Below are 12026 nucleotides of genomic sequence, written 5' to 3' on the forward strand. Positions count from 1 at the left end.
AGCTTTGCTTCCGAAAACAAAAAAGTTACATATATTTAAACACACACACACCCCCACCTACCCTTACTTCTGCCTGCAGGATAATACATTTTAAAGGTTTGTCTTCCTTTAAATTATTTATGGCTATCATTTAAATATACACCACAACAAACTTGCAGAGGAAACATACGCGTTTCCCACATTGCACACAGTAAGGTATATGAAGTTAAGATTACAAGGGAAAAACGTTTCCTGTAAAAAGATCCAGGGGATAATCAAGCTATTTTAAATCCACTGTGATCAACGTTATTTACTACACTTTTGCTGTCATTTCATCTCCTCTTGTATTTTTGATTATTGAAACTAAACTTTAGCTGTATCAGCACCACTGTGTGGCTCCAACCAAGTCGGGAGGATGAGGCAGAAGAAGAGGAAGGGTAGGATTCAAGGGCAAGCTAAGCAGCTGTGTAAATTATCCGGTGATGAACAGAACTTTGAAGAGGGGAAAATCCCCTTCCCTTTGTCTTCTCTCTCTCGGTGTATTTTAATCTAGCTGGTCAACTGTATTTATCACACACCTTTCACTACCCTCTCTGCTCACTAACCTGTCTTCACAAGTGCTTTTCCTAACATTCTGAATCCAGAGCAGCTACCAACAGCTACCCAACTGTCACAAAAAGGTCTGGTCTACACCAGAATATTAGGTTGATTTAACATCACCACTCAGGGGTGTGGCAAATCCACACCACTGCGCAGTGAGTTAAGTTGACCTAACCCTCCAGAGTAGACAGCACTAGGTCAACAGAAAAATTCTGCTATGCTGCTGGAGTGTTTTAAATGTAGACAAGCCTTAAGTGAATTTACTGATGGAGATGGTTTTGGATTAACAGCTCAAGTGGCAGAATTCTTCTAGTCACAAAAGCCCAGCACGGGGGTTGCAAACTTCCCCATGTCATCTCTGTGAATGTCAGAGACAACCACAGTTGTCAAGGTTCATTCAGTCGTTCGTCTCTCCAGCAAGGACATCAGTTGTGCCAGCTGTGGTTGCGTGACAGATACTTGTCCACTGGGAAGTGTCATGAACCACCAGAACAAGCTCCAGATAGTAAGGACTTTGGTCCTTATTGACCCATCTCTTTCAGCTATGGACCTAAAGGTGAAAGGTTTCACATAGTTATCAAAATCCACTGAGCCAACCAGGCCCCCCTTGGAAACAATCAGTATCTTACATCACCACATACACTCTTCTCCCCCCCCCCTCGCCCCAAAAAAACAAAAAAGAGCTCTGATGATTATAAATAGACAGTGCGACATTGCAGCCCCAGGGGGGAAGACGTACCCCTGCTGAATGAACCATGCATTTTGGTGCTCCTGTTGTGCCAGATGAATACATGATAAAGAGAGGATGACTGAAGGGCAGCTGTTCGAACTCCAGCTGGGGGGCCTGGTCTCCTTTCCCAGTAGCCAGGAAATCTTCTAGAAAGACACTGTACAAAAGAGAGGGAAAAGCAACTACTTAAAACTACTTCAACTTTAAAAACAAAACTAACTGCTACTCAACCACAGACATCTATACGATCATTTTCAGACCCAAGAGCACTCTTAAAATAATCCAGCCTGTATATGTAACCCTTCTTTTGGCTTTTCAGGCCTTTGGGGATTTTCTTTAAAATGAAATGTCAACAAAATGTTTAAGAATAAGACATTAACGGCTATATTTTAAGAACAGGCCTACAAATTTGCACATATGAACAGTTGCCAGCCTTAAAAGCCCCATACAGAGAGGCAGAGGTAGCAGGTAGGTACTTGTATAGCCCCTATCATACAACCAGCAGAGTGCAAATTAGTCTACTATACTTTCAAGTAGCACACTAAGCCATGACCTCCCTGTGCTGTAGCTGAGTCCAGATGGAATGTTACTGTGCAGCAATCTGGGACATTGTAGAACAAACCCTGCCTTGCCACACAGTAACTCACCGTGTAGACAGGCCTTAAGATAGATACTCAGGCCTGAGAAAAATCTTTGAGGCCTGGCTTGGAATAAAGGATCAGGCCCTCAAGGGAAATATTACATTATAACAGTTACAATGTGGGTCCAGGTTGCAGTGCAGACAGAATGGCTGTTATGACCGTCAGAAGGGAGCTATGCTGGCCCTTGATTCAGCTGTGAATGTACTTTTGGCTTGTAGTATCAATTACAATGAAATTGTTCTGGAGTGACAGAATCGGACGCTTACTGCACAGTTTGGAACATTAGCAGTATCAAAAGGTATCTGAGTAACCTAACTCTGAACAGTAAATAAACCAGCCAACCTACCTCTAATTGTTATTTAAATTGTTCACTGCTCGATTTTGGAGCATGCTTTCCTCTCCTCGTTATACCAGATCTCATTTATAGAAATGTGCTAATAGGATATTTCACAGAGCAAACATTTTCTTTAAGATGATCAATATATCAAACTCAATAGTTGTCATTTTGTTGCTTTTATAAAAGTCTCACCACACTTTTCATGTTCAAGTTTATCTGCAGGACCCAACAATCAAGTAGTAAATAGCAATGGAAAGCAAAATTCAGAAGGCTAACGAGGGTAGCTTGTTGCTTTGTATAAAGCTAAATGAAGTGGATAATGTAATTTTACTGGATGCTCCTGTTTTATATCAATTATTGCTTAGACAAAACGTGAAATATGACTGAGTAAAAGATACTACAAATGCATGTTGGGGGAAGAACCGAGACTGAGACAGCAGTGATAAATCTAGTATTAACAAGCTGAAAAGTACATTCATTTTGTAAGCAACCTAATTCCATCTTTCTTTGTGGAGAGATTTCTTGCTGGGTCAATACTAATGGGGGGGGAGGGGAAGAAGGAGAGAGAGAGAGAGAGAGAGAGAGAGAGAGAGAGAGAGAAGTGTTGTAATGAAAGAAAGCAGATCAATTGCTCATTTAGCTTCATGCTCATCAGTAGTGGGGTTTCTCTAATATAAGCAAAAAGTTTACTGAAGTAAACAACATTTTTACTTGTTTGACAAAAGTATTCTTGCTCCACCGCCCCCACCTTCCCATTCCTTCCCATTATTCTGTCACAAGTTTCTGAAAAAATTCTGCTGAATGGACAGTTAAAACAAACAAAAAAAAAAAACCTTATTTTGTAAACCCAAGACACGTTTTCTTTTGGAGTACTGCAGCATCCTTAAGCAATGCTAGAAACGTAAGCACACCATCACTATACTAGAGCATGCAACACAAAATGAAATGAACTAGAAAGTTAAAAAACCCTGATCAGTCTAAGTCAACTTCCAAGCCTGATCCTAAAGCCCAAAAACCTCAAGAATCATTCCAATAAAGTCAATGGGCTAAACTCCCTGGATTTACAAAGGTGTAAGTGAGAGCAATGATTCCACCGACTTATTGGAGTGAGAACAGCTCTGATCCAATAAAACTGCTCGCGTAAGAGCTGCATGGTCAGATCCTAAATTATGTGCTAAATACAGAAGAACAAGTTAAAATGGAGAGAAGCTTAAAAAGCTAACCAACTGAAGAAAAAAAAAAAAGCTATAAAAACATGGTTTCTTCAGTGTCTGGTCAAGATTATCCCACAGATTTAAGCAACCACATACCACACAACAGAACCACTAACCCAGGAACCTATCCTTGCAACAAAGCCCGTTGCCAACTGTGCCCACATATCTATTCAGCGGACACCATCACAGGGCCTAACAACATCAGCCACACTATCAGAGGCTCGTTCACCTGCACATCCACCAATGTGATATATGCCATCATGTGCCAGCAATGCCCCTCTGCCATGTACATTGGTCAAACTGGACAGTCTCTACGTAAAAGAATAAATGGACACAAATCAGATGTCAAGAATTATAATATTCATAAACCAGTCGGAGAACACTTCAATCTCTCTGGTCACGCAATTACAGACATGAAAGTTGCAATTCTTCAACAAAAAAAAACTTCAAATCCAGACTCCAGCGAGAAACTGTTGAATTGGAATTCATTTGCAAATTGGATACAATTAACTTAGGCTTGAATAGAGACTGGGAGTGGCTAAGTCATTATGCAAGGTAACCTATTTCCCCTTGTTTTTTCCTAACCTCCCCCTCCCCCCAGACGTTCTTCTTAAACCCTGGATTTGTGCTGGAAATGGCCCACCTTGATTATCATACACATTGTAAGGAGAGTGGTCACTTTAGATAAGCTATTACCAACAGGAGAGTGGGGTGGGGGGAGGTATTTTTTCATGCTTTGTGTGTATAAAAAAATCTTCTACACTTTCCACAGTATGCATCCGATGAAGTGAGCTGTAGCTCACGAAAGCTTATGCTCAAATAAATTGGTTAGTCTCTAAGGTGCCACAAGTACTCCTTTTCTTTTTGCGAATACAGACTAACACGGCTGTTACTCTGAAACAGATCTAAGAGAAGAGCTTCTTGTGCTATGTCAAGTGTCCATTCTTTTCTCCATGAGATTTGTATTGCTGGATGTCTGAGGATCCTTGTACGTAACAGGAGCCTGATCCTTACAGGTTCTTCCCAGATGAGATGAAGTTGGGCCCTTAACATGAAGTTTGTAACTAAACTCACAGGCAAATACTAACATTTCCCAACATTCAGGAACACACTAGTGAGAAAAATCGTGTAGGGTTCCACGTCCATCCCATCTCATCTCTAGTTCTGACAGACAGAGCACATGCCCAAAGGCTGATTTTGTCCCATTACCTGTTTGGTATTTTAGAAATATCTATCACTTCTCGCGACGAAACATATGGAATCACCACCACTTTTCTTAAATCTGGGAGTCCTAGGGGAAAAAAAATGGAGTACAAAAACCATTATTCACTTATTTCCAGTTACATAAACAAAAGGCCTCTTCTCTGTTTGGTTAGTTTGTGTAATGTACGTACAAGTAATGGAAACAATTCAAGCTTTTCCCAACTCCCATCTTTCTGTTTGTCACTGACAACGTCAAACAGCACCAGCAGCAAGCGATTGAAACTTGGATGTAAATACAGTGTAACAACAATGGGAGGACTAGAACCAGTCCCAAGGGCCAAGTTTTTCTATTAGAAAAATCCACACTACCTTGGTGCATCACAGGTTTCATGAGCATACATGAGAGCTGAATTCGGCCACATGAATAGCAAAACCAAGCTCTTATAGACCATTGTTCATCAGGAGATCTCAACATGCTTTAACAAAAAGCCAGTACCATTATCCCATTTTACAGATGGGGAACCTGAAGCACAGAGAGGTAAAGTGACTTTCCCAAGGTCAACCTGCAGGCGAGTAGCCGAGATGGGAATAGAATCAAGTCCAAGCGCTATATTCACTAGCAAACACTGCCTCCATCTGTTCAGCAGAAGCACATACAGCATTTTTCCTCAAAATGTTCCATGCTCTCTCTGCTTCTTTGAGTGGAGAAAGGCCCAATCCCATGTAAGTGAGCCAGGAAGAAGTGGTGGGAGGGAGAAGTCAGCTCAGCAATATGCCCTTTCCCTCTAACCCTGCAGGAATTCCACCATGTGAATTATTCTCATCAAGCGGAAAATAAGGACTCTTATATAGTTGCTGTTTTAATTTGAAAAAAAAAAAAATCCAAAAGGCTAAATAGTTTTGCCTAAATAAGATTTGATTTCCTCATCACTTATAAACAGCTTTGAAGTTTCCCACAACTCTATGCGAGATAACATGGTATGAAGTGAAATACCTTTTACTACATTATGCAGTTTTTCCATGTGGTTATGTTCTTTGCCATTGTATACGACAGCCTCAACAGAGAAGATCAGCTTGGGCTGAATTTGGGAAAACCTGTCCAGTACGCCCTGTGGAGAAAAGGGAAAGGACAAGAAATACAATCACAAACACCACTGCAAAGGGGAAAAAGCCACTGGTTGCTAAGTCCAAGCCATGTCACAAAACGTCAAGAAGAGAACAGGCACGGCAGAGTACAGAGATAATGTTAGAGACCAATCACTTCCTTAAAATGTTGGGGGTGGATGGAGAAAACGGAACAGTGAGTGTGAGAGCACCAATCTGTTTTATAATCCCAATGCCTATACCAAAAAGTACTACTGTGTCCTAGACAGATTACCCAGAATACCATAGTAACACTATAAGTTGTAGGGTCAGATTTACAAAAGTATTTAGGTGCCTAATGATGGAACTAGGAGCAAATATGCCTAGCGTGGGTTAGGCACTTTATGACAATTGATTGTAAGGGAGATTTGTACCTACCTAGCACCAGGCCCCTATCTGCATCATAAGGCATCTAAATATCTTTGTAAATCAGGCCTGAAGCCACTGCAGCAAAATAACTTATTTGTCTAAGAAACCAAAAACATTTCAGCATTTAAAATAATATATATATAAATATATATAAAATGCATCCAATAGAAAGGCCACATCAATTTGAAACCATTTATTCTGCTAATGAAGGTTAGTAAAGGAAACACTAACTTGATTAACACGATTAGGCATTGCAAAAAAAAAAAAAAAAAAAAAAAAAAAGGTTAATGCAGTTCTTCGAGCGTCTTCTCCCCTAGGGCACAAATACTAAACATTCAGCTCTTATTCTCCAGTTAACTGGCCTCTGTTTTCAATAATGAACCAGAACTATACTCACATCTGAGTGATAAGCCCTCTTGGCATTTGGTGGATTTACACCACATGCTAAAACATTCCTGAAATGGGGCTTTTATAAACAAGGACCAAATCCTATTAATAAAAACATATCGCAGACAGCATCTTCCTCTCTAGCTATGTTAATTGAAATATTAAGCATTGTAAAATTGACAGAGTTGGCCACAGGAAAAGAATCTCCCAAAACACTGCAAAGCCAGAGACCTCACCAGTAGAGCTGAGAGAGTAATTGATTTTTCAGTTTAGTGACTGACCCAAAAGATTAATTTGGGGTCAAACAAATATTTTTGTTCAAAACAATGGTCCCTTCCTTCACCCCCACCCCTCAGTTTTTCCTTTGAGTTTTTTTTTTTTTTTTTTTTTTTTTAACTCTAAGAAATTAAACCTACCAAGCTAAATTTCAAAATGAAACAATTTGTAGCTATACGTTTGGAAATGTTAACTTTCTAATTTTTCTTTCCACCAAATTTTAAAAAGGAAACATTTACCAGATTAGAGCAAATAGTTTCAGTCACCCTGAAGCTTCATTTTTCAACAAATTAAACTATTTGACCGAAAAATTTCACCTCAGCTCAGCTCACTAGGATGTTTATTCTCTGCCAGCCACCTCCATTCCCTTCTGCTTCCTGCCTAGCCCTCTGCATATTAGTCAAAATGAGATGCAACAACTAGTTTTCTAGGAATTCCTGTGGGCTTCTTATATACTGCACTTAGAGCAATTTCCTTAAATCACTTTCCCAGGAAGACAAATTACTTTTATACACCCAGTAAATGTGGTAACAGCAACTAAGAAATTGTACTAAATAAATAACGAGTCGCTTACAAGTCTCCTACACAGAACCAGCCTTTGGGACCAGACCAACTGAAGGAGAAATCTAAATAGACCACTGCAGTGAACTGGAAGTCCCCTCCTCCTCCTCCATAAAGTTAAAGTAATTGCTTGGGAAAGAGACTTCACCCACTCAACCTGCAGGCACGGCTGCATGACTACAGACCACGTATGCCTATTTCATCCTTTGTGGCAAATCAGCAGCAACTCTCCCTATGCAGATTCATTAATTCCAAGGCCAGAAGGATGATTTTGAGCCATTGGATCTGCACAGTTGAGGATAAACTTGACCCGATTCTTCTCTCAGGCCAGTATGAACAGGAGTGAGTCCATGGAGTTACTCCCATGTAGGACCGATATGAGCAAGATCATAACCAGGCATCTTGTAGTTCTTCCCCCTCTGTATGTTCTCCATGCTGGCCTAATCAGGGTTGATATGAAACCTCCTGAAGGAGTGCAGAGACCCTGTCCTCCATAACCTCTCCAATGTCCACGCAGCCTCATCATAGGGCTTATGGTGGTGCAGAGGTCCTCATGCCAAATCTCCACAACAGAGAGGAGAGTTCCCCCTTAGTTCAGATATTGCTCCTGGGTTTTGCAGACATTCCTCTTGCACTTTGGACAATAAGCACTTCCTTGTCTCCTTTAAATTCTACTCGGGTCTGACTCCACAAGTTATCCTAGTAACAGTCACTCAGCGCTCTGGGCTATCAATTAAAGAAAAGCCATTTACAGTACACAGAAAAGCATCAAAGGAAGAAGGGGAGAGAAATGTGAAACTCAATAAATTCAATCATAGAACCGCAGGACTGGAAGGGACCTCGAGAGGTCATCTAGTCCAGTCCCCTGCCCTCAAGACAGGCCTAAGTATTAGACCATCCCTGACAGGTATCTGTCTAACCTGCTCTTAGAAACCTCCAACCTCCCTAGGCAATTTGTTCCTGTGCTTAACTACCCTGACAGTTAGGAAGTTTTTCCTAATGTCCAACCTAAACCACCCTTGCTGCAATTTAAGCCTTTTGAGTCTCGTCCTAGCCTCAGAAATAACATACTGAGTTAGTTGAAAAATCCCCAGTCTCACTCCAGTGAGATGACACAGGTTTTCAAGAAGCTTATCTAAAGCATTCACTGTTGAGAAGACCCACACTCAGACACGCTGATTTAATTACATTACAACATTAAAGTAGTTCTCCAAAGCGCTTACGGCCAAGTAGGTGACAGTCTCAAATCAGCTTGCCATCTTATCGATTTGTTTGCAGTGTTTTCTGGGAATTGCTCAAGTGTCCTAGTAACATGTGCACGCACACACACACAAAAGACTGCTGCCCCCCACGCTGAATATAGCATCTAAACAAGTGGCTTTAAAAAAAAAAGTTTAAAAACGAAGACTGACAGAATACCAGGAATGTCCTGTGAGGGAGGAGTTGGGGGAAGGGAAGAGGAAATCCAAGACTCAGACAATTACAAGTTGGGGGATCTTATCGGGGCCATGCGAACCCGCTAGACTGGATTCACGACAGGATGAGATCAGATCATCGCAAGCCCTCCTCTGCAAGGAGGATACAAACAGATGGAACTTGCTTCACTGGCAATACTGGGACTTCAATCCAACCAGATAGCTCAGCAGGGATGAAATCTCAAGGAAGCCCAGATGCATTAGGATTGGCTTGTATTCTCAGATCTTGCACTCAGAACTGTGCAGGTGGCCTCCTGACTTCAAGGGGCTGCCTGCAGGGGTATGTCCACAGAGTTCTCAGTGCAAGATCTGAACTTACGCTTTTTTGGTCCACCTACTTATGCACAGGCCAAACTGTCCCCTTTGCCTGTGGATATACCTCTGAGGCAAACAGGAGGCCCACGGAGGGTGTTGAAAGGAGGGGGAAGGGCTCCACACGGGAGAGAACCCCCTTAGTTCTCTGTTTATTTGCCTCTGGCAACAGGTTTCTTCCAGGTTTGCCGAAGATTTATAACATGCAGGGCCTTTAAAAAAATTGTTTGAGCAATGCAAGATGACCTCCAAATTTCATAGAACATCCCTACCTTTAAATATGAAATATTGTTGAAAGCTACAAGTTACAGAACCACACAGTTCCACCCCAAAATGCAGGTGTGTAAACTTTAATTGTGCTAATGGAGTTACATGAACACATGGAAGGAGAAAGATCTACCCTTTGGGTGGAAACGGATATTGCTACTTCTGACTATCAAAAGGCCACAGACTTGGATTTGAATTTGAGCCAACCCAGCCTTTGACTAACAGAAGGAGCATAAGTGATATTGATGGTGTCAAGGTTCCTTCCCCACCTCTGAACTCTAGGGTACAGATGTGGGGACCTGCATGAAAACCTCCTAAGCTTACTTTTACCAGCTTGGGTTAAAACTTCCCCAAGGTACAAACTATTTTACCTTTTGCCCTTGGACTTTATCGCTGCCACCACCAAACGTCTAACAGGTATATAACTGGGAAAGAGCCCGTTGGGAAACATCTTTGCCCCCAAAATCCTCCCAAACCTTACACCCCCTTTCCTGGGGAAGGTTTGATAAAAATCCTCAATTTGCATAGGTGACCACAGACCCAAACCCTTGGATCTTAAGAACAATGAAAAAGCATTCAGATTCTTAAAAGAAGAATTTTAATAGAAGAAAAAGGAAAAGAGAATTACCTCTGTAAAATCAGGATGGTAAATACCTTACAGGGTAATCAGATTCAAAACACAGAATCCCTCTAGGCAAAACCTTAAGTTACAAAAAGACACAAAAACAGGAATCTACATTCCATTCAGCACAGCTTCTTATTTTCTCAGCCATTTAAAGGAATCAGAATCTAACACATATCTAGCTAGATTACTTACTAAGTTCTAAGACTCCATTCCTGTTCTGTCCCCTGCAAAAGCATCACCCAGACAGAGAGCCTTTGTTTCTCCTCCCCTCCAGCTTTTGAAAGTATCTTGTCTCCTCATTGGTCATTTTGATCAGGTGCCAGCGAGGTTATCCTAGCTTCTTAACCCTTTATAAGCGAAAGGGTTTTTCCTCTGGCCAGGAGGGATTTTATAGGTGTTTGCCCTTCCCTTTATATTTATGACAGATGGTACAGATATCCCAAGGCTAAGCCTGGTTAAAAAAAACCTATCACAAAAACTTAATAAAACTGGGCACTGAAAATAGCCCATCAGCATGGAGAGAAACACATTTGTACATTGTGGAACAAGTAAAATGAACAATCTTCCCCAGATGAAAGATCAAATCACACTGCAAAGAAAATACTCCACTGTCACTTTCAGACCAAGCGGAAAATATCTGTTCTACAAATGGTCGTTACAAGGTGTAGAGTTTTTTTTTTAATCATTGTATTGCTGAAAAAAATATTTTGTGCAAGAAAATGGAATTATGGTGCCCTCTAGTCCCTATTGGGCACTATGACAGTTTGATACTTTTGAGGCTCTGCAGATGGCTATTCTGGGTCCAGTTCTGTTCAATATCTTCAGTGATTTAGATAATGGCATAGAGAGAGAACACTTATAAGGTTTGCTGACTATACCAAGCTGGGAGGGGTTGCAAGTGCTTTGGAGGATAGGATTAAAATTCAAAATCATCTGGACAAACTGGAGAAATGGTTTGAAGTAAATAGGATGAAATTCAATAAAGACAAATGCAAAGTACTCCACTTACGAAGGAACAATCAGCTGCACACTACAAAAAACGAGAAGTGACTGCCTATGAAGGAGTACTGTGGAAAGGAATCTGGGGGTCATAGTGGATCACAAGCTAAAATAGGAGTCAGTGTTACGCTGTCGCAAAAAAGCGAACATCGTTCTGGGATGTATTAGCAGGAGTATTGTATGCAAGACACGAGAAGTAATTCTTTCGCTCTACTCCGTGCTGATTATGCCTCAACTGGAGTATTGTGTCCAGTTCTGGGTGCCACATTTCAGGAAAGATGTGGACAAACTGGAGAAAGCCCAGAGAAGAGCAACAAAAATTATTCATGGTCTAGAAAACATGACCTATGAGGGAAGATAGAAAAAATTGGGTTTGTTTAGTCTGGCAAAGAGAAGACAGAGGGGACATAAGTTTTCAAGTACACAAAAGATTGTTACAAGGAGAAGGGAGAAAAAAATATTTCTTAACCTCTGAGGACAGGACAAAAAGCAATGGGCTTAAATTGTAGCAAGGCCAGTTTAGGTTGGAAATCAGGAAAACCTTCCTGTCAGTGGTTAAGCACTGGAATAAATTGCCGAGGGAGGTTGTGGAATCTCATCACTGGGGATTTTTGAGAGCAGGTTGGACAAACACCTATCAGGGATAGTCTAGATAATACTTAGTCCTGCCATGAGAGCAGGAGACTGGACTATATGACCTCTTGAGGTCCCTTCCAGTTCTATGATTACTAACCATTTATACTGAGGTAACATCTAAATCACTTAACCAGGTTGGTCCCCATTGTGATTTCTACAATACAAATATAACAAGCAACAGTCCCTGCTTCATAACATTTGCAATCTAAAAATCCTGTAAGAATGAACAGGGATTCAATACTCCTGTATTACCATTGTGGTTTGTATCTAGT

At 41.0% G+C, this 12026-nt stretch overlaps 1 protein-coding gene across 1 annotated transcript in view; it reads right to left on the reverse strand.

The window, feature by feature from the left end:
* Positions 1–12026, reverse strand: part of AACS (acetoacetyl-CoA synthetase) — a 59468-nt gene that overhangs the window by 22258 nt on the left and 25184 nt on the right. Inside the window, exons 6-8 of the mRNA XM_074972551.1 lie at positions 5699–5813; positions 4711–4792; positions 1319–1466 (exon numbers count right to left, since the gene is read on the reverse strand). Coding sequence (XP_074828652.1) covers positions 1319–1466; positions 4711–4792; positions 5699–5813 — 345 coding nt within the window. The remainder of the gene's footprint in view (positions 1–1318; positions 1467–4710; positions 4793–5698; positions 5814–12026) is intronic.

The sequence above is a fragment of the Natator depressus genome, chromosome 15 (genome assembly GCF_965152275.1).
Source record: "Natator depressus isolate rNatDep1 chromosome 15, rNatDep2.hap1, whole genome shotgun sequence".
Taxonomy (NCBI): domain Eukaryota; kingdom Metazoa; phylum Chordata; order Testudines; family Cheloniidae; genus Natator; species Natator depressus.